The sequence below is a fragment of the Pholcus phalangioides genome, unplaced genomic scaffold (genome assembly GCF_987345545.1).
Source record: "Pholcus phalangioides strain wild (caught in Gottingen) unplaced genomic scaffold, Ppha-v1.0 ptg000039l_1, whole genome shotgun sequence".
In the NCBI taxonomy this organism is placed as follows: Eukaryota; Metazoa; Arthropoda; class Arachnida; order Araneae; family Pholcidae; genus Pholcus; species Pholcus phalangioides.
In genome coordinates, this window is record NW_028301625.1 from 4,416,368 (window position 1) to 4,433,299 (window position 16,932).

Below are 16,932 nucleotides of genomic sequence, written 5' to 3' on the forward strand. Positions count from 1 at the left end.
TTTTGTATGCAATTACGACACAACATAAGAGTTCGAGGGAAGACTTCATCAGACTGGAAAAGGGTCTGTGATCAAATTGATGTATCATTAGCCATTAAGAGCGTTGTTAAGCAACATTTAGGCCTGATTGAAAGGAATCCAGGCCGACAACAGGGTGTAACAATTCAGCAAATAATGATGGTTTAATATGAGGACATGGAAAAACCTGAAAAATATGAGAATTTGCCCCTGTGCAGGAGCCCATGGTCATTTTTATTTTTGGACTGGTCTCCCACATCTGATAAGGGAGTTTCAGGATCAACAATGACTAGTTTTAGGACTGATTCACCAAAGAATTTTAGATGAGTGAAAACAAATTTTGCGTTCGGAAACAGGTTCTTCTATTTTTATCATATTTAGTTGCCATCAAAGTAAGCGCTGCTGAATGAAATGAATTTTCATTAAAAATAACAGAGTAACATAATTTTCAAAAGATAAATCAGTTTTTAAATGTAAAAATTGTGGTAGTTTTTTTAAGATTAATATTTATTTTTGCTACTTCACTTCTGAACTGTGGGATGGGTTCAGCACAAAAAATGAAGCTATGAATTTTCATCAAAAAGTAACTAATTACCATTATTTTCACAAGATGGAACTGTTTTCTTTTTGTTTCAAAAATTTCTTTTGTAAGTAAGCAATTGTATTAATTATATATATAGGTGGCTTAATTTTTGAAAATTAAAATAATTTATTTCTAGACGGAATTTTGTTTTGCTTTGTACTGTCCCCTGGTTTAAAAGTTTCAAAAAATAATTCTTTAAAAACACTTGAGTTAAAATTAGTTACAATAGCACCTTAATAAAATAAATAATTGGGTTTTAAATAAGTTAGAATCACTTTAGAATTCACCTTATATCAGATATTCTATTAACAGAAGAATTTTATGTTTGGTTGTCTTTTGGCATTCTTTGCCTTAAAACCATAGGGCATTTTTTACTTCATTGTATTATTTACCCAAAATATTTTTAAATTAGAATTTGCTTTATTATATAGGTGGTGTTTATGGATCGCAAGGTTTTATTGGCTGCATGAGGTACATACATATTGAAGGTCATTATATTCGTCTATCTTCTTTGCCAAGCCATCACTACACAAAAGAAGGAACTGTGTTTGATGCATGCCAAATGACTGACAGGTATTTTACATTGTCCTTCAATGAACTAGATTAATATTTACCAGATTGTTTTATGTTTTTCAGAAATCCGTACTTGCCAACTGTTAAGATTTTATCGTATTTAGCGGGATTTTTGTTCATGGATATGATTATATGCTTTTACTACTACAAATAAGATTCTTTACCAATTTTGATCTATGACATTTTCCCTGTTATATCCAACCTGGCCAACTGGTGAACATTTGAAATTATTAGCGGTTTGTCTCTCAGAGATCAAACTAAATAAACAATTAGAACATGGGAGAATCCTTTCGTGGTAGAATCACAGATCTTTAGTCGTTACAGCTGTTTGTTTTGGCCATTTAAATGTTGAATGATGACAAACGTTTATTGCTATTAGTAAAAAATGTAAAACCATATTGCTATACAGCTAATTGTTACAAACCTGTGCCTACCAACATTTAACTGAACACAAAAACGATTTTGATATACTGCATTGTATTGTATACAGAATTTTTCTGTATGATACTTTTGTTAGTCTCAATCCATTTTCAACTGATATTGCAATTGGGCATCTCTTCCTTGAAAATGTAAATTTCTTCTAAATTACTTTAAGAATTACACATTATATAGAACAATTATTATATAGGTATCTAATTCATGAAATAAAAATCTTTTTTTTCAATTTTTTCCCAAGTGATCATTCTTGTGCTGCCAGTTTATTATACCAGTTCTGCATTTTGTGCATATTTTCCCATTTGACTAATGATTTGTTTTTTTCAATTAAAGGTGCAATCCAAATCCCTGTGAGCACAATGGTGTTTGCAAACAAAATTGGGCCGAATTCAAATGTGACTGTGATAAGACTGGTTACACTGGAGCTGTTTGCCATATTCGTGAGGAATCTTTATAACTCTTTTATTTGAAATTACTGGTACTACTGTTGTCTAAAACTCTATCAGGTTTCTATTCAGGCAATTTATTACTTTTGCACCCCTCTGAATAGAGGTACGTTGTATCAGAATTATGCTAGTGAAACATAACAGTGCAAGTGTCCTGTAATCAGTGGCACATTTACGGGGGGGGGGGGGGGGCACTTAGTGGACTATATAAATAGTGCAGGGTGGCAATTTTCGAGTTTTGGCAAATTTGAGGAATGAGTTTCCTAGAAAAATTAGTAGAATGGGAGAAGGGCTGCAAAATTTGTGTAACCCTAAATAAATTCTAAATTCGCCTCTGCTGAGAAAGTGAGTGACCAAAAAAAGATTTAAAGAGTTTGCAAGCACATGATTGAGCAAAAGAGTGACTCAGAGTATGTGCAAGCATGTGAATGACCAAAAAAAAAGAGAATGTGTAAATGATCAGAAGAGTGACCTATATAGCAAGGAACCATGTCAGTGAGCAACCAAAAGTGAGTGACCTGGAATGTGTGCAAGTATGTGAGTTACCAAACCAGTGTGCAAGCATCTGAATGACTAAAAGTGTGACTTAGAGACACAGGAGTGGGAGGCCAAATGGGTTATAGCACAGGGTAGCAAATTTGAGGAAAGAGTAGTAAAAAAATTGGACTAGAATGAGAGAAGGGTGGCAAAAAAAAAAAAAACCACACATAAATGTGCCTCTGCTTGCAATATCTGTTCAGTAGATGCTGAATATGTAATGAATGTATATATTTTCTTGTAATTTTGCTGATCGCTGTGGCAAGAACTCCTTTTCAGAGGGCAACCCAACTCAAATTTGTGCTTCTACATTAGAAGCTAGATTCAGTCAACCACCACTACCTGGTCACATGAATCAATAGTATTCATTAGCTAATTCCTAAGCATTTGGTCTTAGAAGAAAAAACAATATTTTAAAACATGTTTTTCCCCACATTCCACTCGCAATGCATTGAAGGAAATCTTTGACAGTCTGTACAGTCTGCTATGCCTGACCATTACTGGAAGGCTTTCTGGGTGAAATCAGTATTCGTCTTATGTTATTTTGCTGTAAGAATAACTCTGAAGAAATGAACTGGCTTCCATTGGTCAGACAATATCATCTGGAATACTGCAATGGTTGCACCAGCTGATGAAATGCATATGGCACGCTTTCATCCACTCAAAAAATGTGTTGGCTATGATGAACTACTGACCTTGAAATGGACCTGCAAAGTCCATGTGTAAGTGAGACCATAGTTTGCTTGGAAATTTTCCACGAATGTACAAGAGCTCTTGGAGAGGCATGACAAATCTTGAAAAATACTGCAACACTTGATGAAATGATCTATATTGGCATAGATTCCCTGCCACCACATAGAAACAAGCGAGAGAGCTTTCGTTCTTTCTATTCCTGAGGGGGGGGGGGGGAGAACACATGCAAGCTGCGTAACTTACAGGATCATCAGAATACTGGTATGATCATGAGGTTGCCCCACAAAAGACAATTCCTATGAACAGATAGTTCATCCTTTTTTGAAAAAAAAAATCAAATTTTGTGTATTTGGTTTCTTATTTGGCCAACCTCTTAGGACTTAATGAAGTACTCTTAATAGTACTTGATCATGTAGGGTCACCCTAAAAATTTCTCTAGAATGTAGAGAAGGATCTTCCGATTTTTCTGTGAAAAGGACTTCTAACGGAGTAGGTAAGGAGTGTTGTACTCTGGCCAACACTCCTGAATTTGCATATAAACAACAAGCATGCGGCTAGCATCATACCCACTTAAGTTGCATGTGTACTGTCAATATGCTTTATTTAAATGGCTACACTGCTGATGCCATATTAGTGAATTTAAAGATTACTAATTGTTTTCATCTCACTTTGTTATATTCATATGTACTTTTTATTATTTTAATGTGATACCAATGGTGTGTTCTTCTGAGTTTATTCATTTTGATTTTAGCCCTCAATCCTTTATCATGTGAAGCTTACAAAATGTCCAATCCTAGAGCTAGGAGAGTGGATATTAATATTGACATTGATGGAAGTGGACCACTGGACTTTTTTCCAGTTACTTGTGAATATCCTTGTAAGGAAGTCACTTTTCACAGCTTTTTTATTTAATTTTTAATTTTTTTTTGTTTTAAATTCATGTGGCGTACTAAAATATCATGTGCATAAGCCAAGCTATTATCTATCAAGCAATTATACCAAGCTACTTATATTTTTGATTTTATGGGTATGAAAAGTTTAATTATTTTATTTTGATGAAACCTTGTAACATTAATAAATTTTTCTTTTCACTTCAAGTTGAAGGACCAGCCACAACTATTTTACACCATAAAAATGAAAGGCCTACAGATGTGAAAGGATTTAATAAACCAGGAAGCTTTATTCAAAACATTGTGTATAATGCAGAAATGGAACAAATAGTGAAGCTTGTTAATCGGTCCTACAGTTGTAGGCAAAATTTGAGATACGAATGTTTTAATGCCAGGCTTCTAAATACCCCAGGTAGCTATGCTTGTGATTATGTTACATTACTTTTTTTAATTTAAATATTGTTTCCACACATTTTCACAAAATGCCAGCAACCTAAAAAATAAAATTATATGTTTATGTGATTGTATGCATGCGACCAAAATAGTCTAAAAAACGTTATGAGACATAGACTAGCCAACTGCTACAGATTGTGAGTAGTTTCTATGAATGGCGATACTCAGTTGCGGAGCTATGATACTCTCAAATAATACGGGAATAGTTTTTTTCTCTAGATATAATTTTTTTGATAAAATCTTGTTTTTTTAAAAGTATTTTACTCACTTTAATATACTATTTTTGAAATTGTGTCGATCTTTTCGTACTAGCTACAGGATAACGACAAATTTGTATATGCATGTGACACAATGGTGGAGTCTGAAAGAATACAAACATCAAAATAGAAAAGGGTTGAGGGAATTTATGCATTGTTTGTCATACGTGTTGCGATGCAACATTTCAAATTAGAAGGAATACTGTGACAATCTTACAAACCAGGCTCATATATATATATATACCAAAGTGTGTAGATAGAGCAAGTAATAAGTGTCTAATATCAGGACTTTGAAAAATTTGAGAAGTATAAGGAATATACAGGGTGTCCTGTAAGTGCTAGCATGGCCTTTATGTCATCAACCGTGCATTGTAAATTGTAATGATTACAATTCAAAAAATGCTCATCAGGAGTTCAAAAATTACCCTATACCAGTTTTGAGAATGAGAATAGAATGTGTAACAAAACAAAAAAAATCTATATTTTTATACAGTCCCCTGTGCTCTAACTTCCAATTAAAAAGTTGTTGACCTGTTTCTCCTGATGCCAAAAAAAATTCCATGTTTCTAAGTGCAATAGTCAGAGATATTCAAATTTGGAAAATGTAGCAAATTTAGGAATGAACAGCGTTAAATGCAGAAAAACCGTTTTACCCACATTTAACGCTGTTCTTTCCCAAATTTGCCCCATTTTCCAAATTCGAATATCTCAGTGAATATTGCTTTTCATTTAGAAACACTGAATTTTTTTTTGTTGGCATCAGGAGAGACAGTGCAGCAACTTTCAAACTGGGTTTTGGGACACTCTGGGACTGCATAAGAAATTATTTTTATTCATTTAAACCATACTGTTGGCCCTGTAGGCCTATACAAGAAAATGCTGTTGAATGGGACATAGATATCTTTTGACATTGTACAAAAAACTAGTGATAGTCTGAGAGTCAACAATAAAGCTGGGGAGTTTGTTCCATTCACCAATGGTATGAAGAAAGAAGTTGTATTTAAAGCAGTCAGTAGAAGCAAAAATAGGTTTTATTTTGAGGGATTGGTTGAGTCTTCTGTAGATGTAGGATGGTTTGGCTAGAATTTTAACATTTTTGGGCATTTCCCCCCATTTCAATTAAAATTTGAAAAAAATTCAATTTTGAAGTGAATTGAAAATTATTTTGCGTGTTTATACCTCTTTATATATCAATCAAAGTAAATCAATTAGTTTCTTAGTGCTATTACACGTGAACAAGCTAAGTGAACTTGGAAAGAAAAGTCATCTGGTCTCCACGACGGGATTGAAATTCCTTTTAAAACATTTTCTCGTATTGAGAGATTTTTCATTTATAAAGTCAAAATTGATTAATGTGATTAAAAATGAATGTTCCATTTTTGAAACATTGACCTTTCAAGAAAGCAGGATTCTAGTGATATCTAATGTGCAGTGTGCTGCTTTGATTTTCCCGCTTGAACCACAGGGTGTTGTCATCATTCAACATGTGTATAGGAACAAATTCTCTAGGTATTATGACACAGAGGAATGTTTTCTGGGGTGGATTGTTAATATTGAGCGAGTACTTTTTTATTCTTACATTTTTAGAAATGCATGTTTTTGCAAATCGCAGACCAATCAAACCGAGATCGGCAATTGTAGATAGTCTTATGTTCAGCTGTGTGTAACCATGTCTCGAAAAGATATGGCATATTAAAAGCTGTAGCATGGGAAACTCTTTCAGATTCTGAGTTAGGGGCCATAGATATATGCCAATTACCTGCTGATGAACTGGAGAACATCATGGATGAAAAGGATATTGTTGAAAATGATCTAGTGACAACAGTTCTCGCTGATATATGTGGAATGGTAGATATATTTTGCAACAACGATGATGAAGTGTTAGAAACTCCCAAAGTGTGTTCTTCAAAAGATATAGGGCAGAAAACAGGAGCAAAACAAAAGTGCAACACTCATGTAAAAATTTCAATAAAAGGCAAGGTTTTGAGCAATCCAGAAAAAAAAAACTATTAAGTGGGATAGAAAAAAATTCTTTCAAAAACGCAATCAAAACTTCCACTGCGGATTCCATTGGAAAAAGTTTTGCCATATGACCATTATAAACCATACATGATCATTATAGCATGTTGGATAACTCATTCAGATATGTCAGAAGCTATCATATTTTGCATTTTGGAATTTTGAAGAGAAGTGGCAATGAACCTTCTACGAACAAAGGAGGGGTTAACCATTCATCCATGTTGTTAACTGAAAAAAAGATACCAGGCCATCCTATCGCCATTATATTGTGTCTGCAAGGACGGTGTGTGGTTTGCCAAAGAAAAAAAGACTGTATAAATGTGACAAACGGGTCCATCAAAGATGGTTTTCTTTTACCATGGCTATTAGAAAAAAATTTGAATTTTCTGCACACATTTTTGTGTTCAAAAAACCGGCATGTATTTAAATTTATAGTAGAAAATAGAAAATTTTGAGTGATAACTGTTCCAGAAATAAATAATCGTCAGATTATAGGTTACCAGATTATATTTACCAGTTTCTGCTTTCCCCTCTCCCTATGTGGCAATGTTCCATTTATGGTGGGCACTGTAGCCCAGGTCGATAAGATACTCTCCTAAAGTACCAAAGGATGTTTAGAGGTGTCAGATACCCAGGGATATAGGAGTTTGATACCCAATTTGTCCTTGTCAGAAACTTTCCTGACACAGGTGTACAACAGAAAAGGCAACATGACCACAAAAAAGATTGCTACCTCAGGGAGTGGCACATTGAGGGGTTAGCGCACTAACTTCTCGCTGAGTATAAAAAAGGCTGCCGCATGTTTGAAATCGGAAATAAATTGTAGGTCTTGGTCTGATTAGCCCTCGTGTGCAGAAAATGACTGTGGTGCGATAAAAATGATCAATGATTCATTTATGGAACATTGTGAAAAACAAAGAAAAAATTTTTTTCTTCAAATTTCAAAGTTGATCTATGCATAGACATGTAAAAAGACTTCCAAGTCACTTATTGTTTTGAAATTTGGAACTTTATCATAGCTCAGCCTTTGAACTGTTAAAAGAGGAATGTTACGTAAAGGAAAGTTAGTATATTTAGTTTTAGGTAATGGGTTTCAGCATTTGTAAGCAATGTACCCCCTAATTGTTTTGCTTTATTTTTAGGACTTAATCTTATATTAATTTTTGTAAGTTTAACAACTATATAAAAAATATTTAACTAATATACTTTTCCTAGCTTTGGATCCTTCACAATTCAGTCCATTTTCATGGTGGATGAGTCGTAATAATCGCATGATGGATTATTGGGGTGGGTCACTTCCTGGCTCACGGAAGTGCAACTGCGGCTTATATGGAACATGTAAAGATCCCAGCAAATGGTGCAACTGTGATAGTGAAACTGATGACTGGCTGATTGATGAAGGTGATCTTACACAGAAGGAGTTCCTGCCTGTGAGGCAACTGAGATTTGGTGATACTGGAACAACTATGGATGAAAAAAAGGGAAGATACTACCTGGGTCCTTTGATATGTGAAGGAGATTGTAAGTATTTGATATTATCCATATAACATTCAAGGAACTATTAGTTTTAATCTATTCTTATTTGATATTTATTTGTGCTATTTATTTTCAGCTCTTTTTGATAATGTCATCTCATTCTATTATGAAGATGCCACAGTAGATTTGCCCACATTTGACATAGGTCATTCAGGCGATATTTACTTCCAGTTCAAGACCACAGCCGAAAACGGTGTTTTAGTGAACAGCAGAGGTCCAATTGATTACATAAGAATAACTTTAGTGGGTAGGACGTTTGTTTTTTTAATAACTTTTTTTTCCACTGTATACTCATTATTTATATACACCATATATTGATTGACATATTTGCTCCCGGATGCGAGTAGCAGCAGTCGGGGGAAAAAAATGTTCAATCTGTGTTATGCATCTGCCTATCTGCTGTCGTCAATTTTTAAGACTATTGGGTATCCTTATGTAATCTCTGGAATAAAATATTAATGGGACGTTGAAATCAAAATGATCAAAAGAAAAATTTATCATGAACTAGTTAATGATTCAAATGAAATAAGGTTGTTACACTCATAAGAATAACCTGTAAAAATTAGACAGCTATAGAGTCAGATGATTTTAAAATAATGATGCAAAAAATGAAAGTGCAAGGTTGGAAAAAAGTATCTAATATTAAATTTAAAAAAAGTTAAAAACATTGGTTGGTAGTTGCATGCATAAAGCTAATATTATAGTACTAGCTGATTACCAATGAAAGCTTGATTACATTGGGAGAGTTCACTTGCTGTGGTCCCGCAAGTGATTTAACTGGCAATTTAACTGGTTTGGTCTAACCCAGAGTTTCCCAAACTTTTTTTTACGCACACACAAACAACAACCACCACCCCCGTCTTCAGAAATTTTTTTCTCTCATGGCCATTCTCTATGTTAAACCCATAGCTTTTTATTCCCACTGCTGGACCATTCCACTGCACACTTTTGGCAACACTGATTTAGCCCTTTAAGTTATAATTACACACAGCTAGTGAAATTATTGACAGCTAGTTTAAATTTCATAGAGAGCAATAGGCCTACAACGTTACAAATATTCAATCATTACACTTCACTCACAATTTGAAGTATAGAAGGCAGCACTGAAATATCAAACACAACGTTAGCTACACACTCAGACTGTTAGGTGCACTCACTTTGTCCCAGAATCTGCCACGAAGCTGGACTGGAAGAGATCTCGGCAACGGGATAAGTCTGGTGGCAGAGCCCCTGGCGTTCATTCAGCTAGTGAAATTGCTAACCAGATGTGCAAATACCTAATTTTTCTTTTCTTTTTTTATTGTCTTTCACTTCTGTTATGAGCCAAAGTGAGTAAAAAAGAGAAGTAGGTCCACCTATATTGCAACTGCAAGATAGAGCAAAACTGGGTGAGAAAAAGAGCTCACCTTTACTCTCACTAGCAGAGCGAGTACTAAACAATGTTATTACACACTGCAAATTTAATAGCAGCGAGTAAAACATGAACAGAATTGCCAACTACTACGGATTGTCCGTAGTTTCTACAAATGACTGCAATGAAGTATGGAGCTACGGGAAACACTCTCAATACTACGGAAATTGGTTTTAAAAAAATCTGGTCTTCGAGTTTTGTGTGGTGTTTCACTTATTTTTATAAAATTGCATCGATCTTTACCATAACGATGAATGTGAGAGAGATCGGGAGAAGACAAACTCAGAGTTGATCTGTTTTGTCTGTGCACGGAAGGCAGTCTGTAAAGCCGCGTCTGAACCCGCCGCTCTACCAACACCTTCTACAGTAGAAAGCCTCAGTGTGAAGCTCGTGACATCACTGAAGTTGTTCATTTCACCTAGTCATTGCATATACTGCAAAAAGGTAAAGATTTCGCATTCGTCGGCCTGTTTTATCCAATGGCTGCTGGTGAAATGGGCGACTTCAATGACGTCAAAGCTTCATGTGAGGGCTTTCTGCTATAGAAGGTGTTGACTCTAATCGATGCCCAAAAGACCTGTAAAAACCTGTTTTCCATCAAAACCGCCCCACACTGTGCACTAAAAACAAGTTCTTTGAATGGTTCGGCATGGCGGGTCCGGACCTGGCTTCATTTGCATGGTGCATGGTCGAGCTCGCGTAACTTGTGTCAGAAAGAATGTTTTGTCATAGGTGCCGTAATAGCTTTCGTATGAAGAAAATGGGAATAGGGAGTTGGGTTGCTGGATGTCTGTATATACGGCCCACAAGGGTGTATGCAGGTTTGTATTGCATTGAATATTCATGAATTATCAAGGGACTCTACGACCTCAAAACATAGTTTCGGGAAGTGGGGAGGGGGACTGATGTGCAAAGTGTGTCTTGCATAGTGCGGGCCGAAAAAAAATGGGAAGTGGAAAACGATTTCAAAGATTTTCATTATTTTTCAGTGTAAATTTCTTATAGTTTTCCCCTTTAAAATGTGTATTCTTTATTGTTGGCTTATAAGCTGATTTTGAATTATTTCAGTATTTAAATGGTTTTTATTGTGAAATGTTTCAAAATATGGTTGAACATAAAGAAATTATCTTCAAAGTGCTCAATGATGACCAACTCAGCTCACATAGATATTGTTTCATGGATACATGTTAAAACATCTGTTGGACTGAGAGCATCTGATTTGTGTATGTATAATCAAATAGTGGTCAATGTTGTATGGTTAAGAATCAAAATAGCTGAAAGTATAGCAATTAAATAATCTTTCGATCACACTGCAGGCATAATCTTTATGTAATCTCTGGAATAAAGTATTAATGGGATGTTGAAACCAAAATGATCAATGGAAATGTTTATCATTAGTCAGTGAATTATTCAAATAAAATTGTTAGATGATAGCTATTGTTAGAAAAGTAACAATACACACAATATTGCAATCAACACAGTTTTTGGCCCACAAATGGTAGCCATCTCGCATGTCTAACCAGCAGACGAAAAAAAAGGTAAATTGGACCCACGGTGTAGCCATAGATCCATTAGTAAAGGATTGTAGCTGTCTTGCAAAGTGTGGGCTGAAAAAAATGGAAAGAGAAAACAGTTTCAAAGATTTTCATTATTTTTCATTGTAAATTTCATATAGTTTTTTGTTCAAAATGTGTATTTTTTATTGTTGGCTTATAAGCTGATTTTAAATTATTGCAGTATTTAAATTGTTTTTGTTGTGAAATGTTTCAAAATATGGCTGACTATAAAGACATCACCTTCAAAGTGTTCAATGATGACCAACTCAGCTCACATAGATATTGTTTCATGGATACATGTTAAAACATTTGTTAGACTGAGAGCATATGATTGTATGATCAGGTGGTGGTCAATGTTGTATGGTTAAGAATCAACATAGCAGAAAGTGTAGCAATTACCTAATCTCTAGATCAAGCATCAGGCATATATAATCTTCATATAATTCCAAAAATAGTATTAATGGGACATTGAAACCAAATGATGAAAAGAAACGTTTATAATAAACTTGTGAATGATTTGAATGGAATAAAGTTTTTCAGACAAAAACTATTGTTAGAAAAGTAACAATCCACACATAATGATAAGTGCTCTAGTTCTTAGCCCATGGATGGTAGATATCTTGCCTATCTAGCAAGCTGACAAGAAAAACGTCAATTTGACCCACATACAGTAGCATTACAAAAGCTGTGCAGCTGTCTCGTAATGTGTGGGCTGAAAAAGTTAAATTGAATTCTAGCATGAATCGAAGTGAAGTTGCTGAAGTGAAACGCTTAAAAAAGAATAAAAATTAAAGGGACATTAGTTTGACAAATTCTAACAGGAATAAAACTGATGTTTCATATAACTTTGGAATTCCCTGCAGTAATTTTTCAATAATAATCAGAAAAACCTCCTGGAAACAAGTATGAGAACATCAAGAATGTGATAAAAGTCTGGAAAACTGCTTATCCCAATATTGGTAGATGTGTTTAAAAATCGTTCACGCAATTCATAGGTTTTGATTTAGGCTTTGGATACATTAAATTTGATAGCCTTCTTTCATTTGTTTGTCTCTTTCATTTTGGTTTTCTTAGCGTGGTTTTATGCTGTATCTTAATTTCTTTACGTTCAGTCATATTTTTGAACATTTCTTAAAAAAAAAACTCACTTTAATATCAACAATCAGCCAGTACTAGAACTTATGTACATGTTACTACCAACCAAAATTTTTCTGAACATCCTCTTGTTTGAATATTAAAATTTGTTTTTGTTTCGTGCCATTATTTAAAAATCAATTGGAACTTTGCCATAATATAGTCTCATTCTAATCATTTACTGGTTCATAATAAATTTTTCTCTTCATCATTTTGTTTTCATTGTCTCACTACTAAATAAATTTTTCCAGTGGTTATAGTTATTATGTAATTGATACAGTACCTTAATTTGGCCTTGCACTGATAGGCTAATCGGACCAAATCTATAATTTAAAATCTTTTTAAGGTCACATACATTTGTGCAGAAGATTCAAGTACAGGGTGGGCAAGAAGTCCGTAGAAACTTTAAAAATTCATAAAAACCGGAAAAATAACCAAAATAAATGATTTGCATGGTTAGCATTGCTAGTCATGGGAATTTTTTTAAGATGGGGGAAAAAAAACCTTAAAAACAGCCGAGAGGTGGTGCTGATGTACACAAGTCAAAGAATAAAGATAAGCAAATAATGAACAGAATGCCTTCAAATCATTCATTAAAGCAGTATGTGTTCCACGTGACCACCGCCACAGGGGATAACACATTGCAGGCGAGTCACAAATCCAGCTCCCCTGGTATAATGGTATAAAAAATACCATTTATGAATCATCACTGAATGCATATTCTCATCTTTGACTCTAGTTCAAAAACGTGAGCCCGCAAATACAATTAATACTGCTGTATACTCCCTTTCTCTGCGGACAGTTATATTACTATACACTGAATCTTCTTTAGTTACAGCATATAAATCTAGCATTCAAATAGAAACTGCGCTGACGTACACAAGTCAAAGAAAAGACATGCAAATAATGAACAGAATGGCTCCAAATCATTTATTACAGCAGTATGTGTTCCACATGACCACCACAGGGGATAACACATTGCAGGCGAGTTTTATCCAACAACGACAGAGTGTAGCAGATCCACATACATGGTTGACAACGGTGAACTGGTTGTGCATTAGGAGTGCAAGTTCTTATAACTATCTCATTTGCATATTTCCAGCAAAGTCGTTCGTACCAGTGCCTCCTATCAGCTTTTTTTAAAATTTGTTTTCCTGTCTTAGAGAAAAAAATTCTGGTGACCTAGCGATGCTAACCCTGCAAACCGTTTTTTATTTTGGTTATTTTTCCGGTTTTTATTCATTTTTGAAGTTTCTACAGACTTTTTCCCACCCTATATATTCATCTAATCAGATGTTATTGCACTAATTAATTAGCAATAAAGCCATTTTATCCAAGAGACAACCCGTAAAAACAGTTTCTTCATTTTCAGAGGGAGATCAAATTCAATTTGAATACCATGCTGGTAATGGGCCATTAGGTGTCAGTGTGGAAACGTCTTACAAACTCAATGATAATAATTGGCATTCTGTATTGGTTGAGCGTAATAGGAAAGAAGCTCGTGTAGTAGTTGATGGAAGTTTAAGTGCTGAAGCGAAAGAGACATCAGGCCCTATGAGAGCAGTCTATCTGACTTCAAAACTGGTGATAGGTATGTATCATGATGAAAATATATTTTTGCAGCACTATATGTAAGAAATTCTTTTGGCTTTACAGAAATATAATTTTTATCTTGAAATAATTTTTTTATATATCCAAATTATTTTTTATTTTCAAAAATGTCCATATTGCAGGATTTTTCCCTGCATATCATCATATCAAAACAATATTCCATTTCTACTACATCCACTTACATTTATTATGTAAGGGCTGTTTGATAAAGAATGAGACTGATTTTTTCTTTTAATTGGAACTGTCTTGCTACTACCTGAATGTTAATTATACATTTTAATAACCCTATGTGTGATCCTATGTAAGATAGCCATAACATTTGGAAAGCACCTGGCAGTTTTGGTTGTTTTTCTTAGTTTTTTGCAAATATCATTATATAGAGTTATTGCTGCAAAAAGACATTTGTGATGGCAGTGTTATTTAACATAATCATTAGAAGTAGAATCTTATGTGCCAGAATTTTCTAAAAGAAAAATATCAGAAGTTAATGAACACATTCTTGAAATTTCTAGATTGCTCCAGAAAGCTGTGAAATAACAAATGTAGATCCCATTCAGATTATCTGGGCAACCTGCATGAGCTGCATTAAAAAGTTTAGACCAGCGGTTCTCAACCTTTTTTGACTCGTGGAGCCCTTTTTAGTAAAAAAATTCTATGGCGGAGCCCTGTAGGACCACTTAATTATTCATTAAATTTACTGATTTATTTTTGCTATTTAAAAATATATATTTTTTTCTAATTTTACTGTTTTTTTCCTCCAGCGGCTGCAGAGCCCCTGGAAAGTGCACAAGGAGCCCCAATTGAGAACCGCTGGTTTAGACTGATACTGAAATTCTTTTATCTAAGTATTTACACTGTTGTACATGTGGTTGTCTCAAAAGTAATCCCTTTGGGACTGTTTGCATTGATCCTATCATTTCTGCTACTAAATAAAGGCTTCCTAGTTGATGTCTTTTGACTGAGGGTTTCATGTAGACCTCATGCTGTCCCAGATTACTTTCAAGGCCATGAATTTACAAATACCAATATAAAGGCCTCTACATGAATGAATGAACGCCAGAACTTTGCCACTGGACTTATCCCGTTGCCGAGATCTCTTCCAGCCCAGCTTCGTGGCAGAGTCTGGAACACTTTATTTAGTGTCAAAAAAAAACCATACAAACTTTTTTACAACATATTTTCCCCAGACAATTGGGTACTGTCGCGATTAACAAATTTTGTGGTGATTACAGACACGATGGGATTAGGAGTTGGAGAAGTTTCGGGGTTTAGTTAAGATGAATGTACACATATTAGGGTGGAGGTATGCTTTAAAAGCAATTGAGCCCCCCCCCAAGCCATTAAAGGCCTCTACAGAAAAATCACAAGTGGCTGATAAAAATAAAGAAAATTTCCATATATAGATGTCCAGTAACCCTAGGAACTGTAAAATCTATGAACATGATGCTTTCACTGCAAATAAGTGCTTATACTCCTTGTATACTATGCAGGGTTGGCAGGTTTTTGATGCATGATAGTTTTTGACGGTTTAAACTGTCAAAAACCTCAAACATTGGTTTTCAATTTAAAAATTCCTGTTGAAAATACATACATTTATTGCATGTAATGTTTAAAGTGACTACGCTATGCAAATAATAAATACTTAATATGATTGTAAGATAATATTCTGCAGTCTGAAGAATTATTTTGACAAGATATGTGTGTTTTTTCTTGTAAAATATACAATGTGAATAGAGCATAGCATAAATGCGGAAGGGAAAAACTATGGAATGATTCAATATTCTTCAATTCAATGAGATTCTCAACCTTCCAAAATTTCTTCAACTGCTTATATATGTGTATTGATATAAACCATCTGCTGTACTCTTTTCATAACATGTAGGTGTTTAAAACATCTTTTATGCCAAAAATTTAACGTTGATTTTTGTTATTATTAAATTATTTAGATAATCACTGATACTTGAAACAATACCTTTATTGTGTGTAACACGAGAGTGTATCTAGCCATCAAAATACTAAATTGTTAGACCATATGATGTTTAAGAAACTCCTATAACTTATTCTAAGCACAATAGTAAGAATGACTAAGTTTGACTATTATATGGCATATTTACTATCATTTATAATGTAATGGTTTTCTAATTGAAGATGTATCTAAACTTGCAATACAATGCTTTAGATATCAAGTGCAACCAGCTCTGCTTTGACTGAAAATACTCTTTAAAACTCTGTATTTATACAACCTAAGCCAATAAAAATTTTAGGTGGTAATAAATGAGTTTAATTAATACATTAACAGATGCTGCTCGAGAACTTTCAATATGGAATAAAATTTTGAGCGGATAAGAAAATTTAAAATATCAAAATAGATATTTTATTAATTCAGTAACTATATACAGTAATTAAAAATATAAAACAATTCAATCTGCATAAAAGCAAGTTATTTTTTGTTATCTAACATATCTATCAGGTTAAAAAAAGAACTATTTGACTGACAATAAATTTTTGACTGTTTTAATATGTAAGTAAATGAGTTTTTGTTGGTATCTGAAGCCAAAAACCTAATGCTGATTCTCTATCACACATATTTTGAATAAACAGCTCTATTTCACTTTATAAATTGAATACAGGTAATCAGTAGTTCAGAACAGACCACAAAATTACATATCTGTTCTAGACTCTTTTGTATGTCGAAAAATTCAAAATTTCAAATTATAATCAATATTTTGTTTTAATTATTATAATAAATTAATGTTTAAAAATAAAACTTAAAATATTAT

General features: G+C 34.0%; 1 protein-coding gene across 2 annotated transcripts in view; it reads left to right on the forward strand.

Annotated features, from left to right (window-relative positions):
- Nrx-IV (neurexin-4) overlaps positions 1 to 16,932 on the forward strand; it is a 50,529-nt gene that overhangs the window by 24,783 nt on the left and 8,814 nt on the right. For both annotated transcript variants that reach the window (XM_089253935.1, XM_089253936.1), the window contains exons 11-17: positions 1,033 to 1,174; positions 1,943 to 2,049; positions 4,037 to 4,162; positions 4,384 to 4,587; positions 8,120 to 8,425; positions 8,517 to 8,687; positions 13,914 to 14,132. In XM_089253935.1, the coding sequence (XP_089110061.1) occupies positions 1,033 to 1,174; positions 1,943 to 2,049; positions 4,037 to 4,162; positions 4,384 to 4,587; positions 8,120 to 8,425; positions 8,517 to 8,687; positions 13,914 to 14,132 (1,275 nt within the window). The remainder of the gene's footprint in view (positions 1 to 1,032; positions 1,175 to 1,942; positions 2,050 to 4,036; positions 4,163 to 4,383; positions 4,588 to 8,119; positions 8,426 to 8,516; positions 8,688 to 13,913; positions 14,133 to 16,932) is intronic.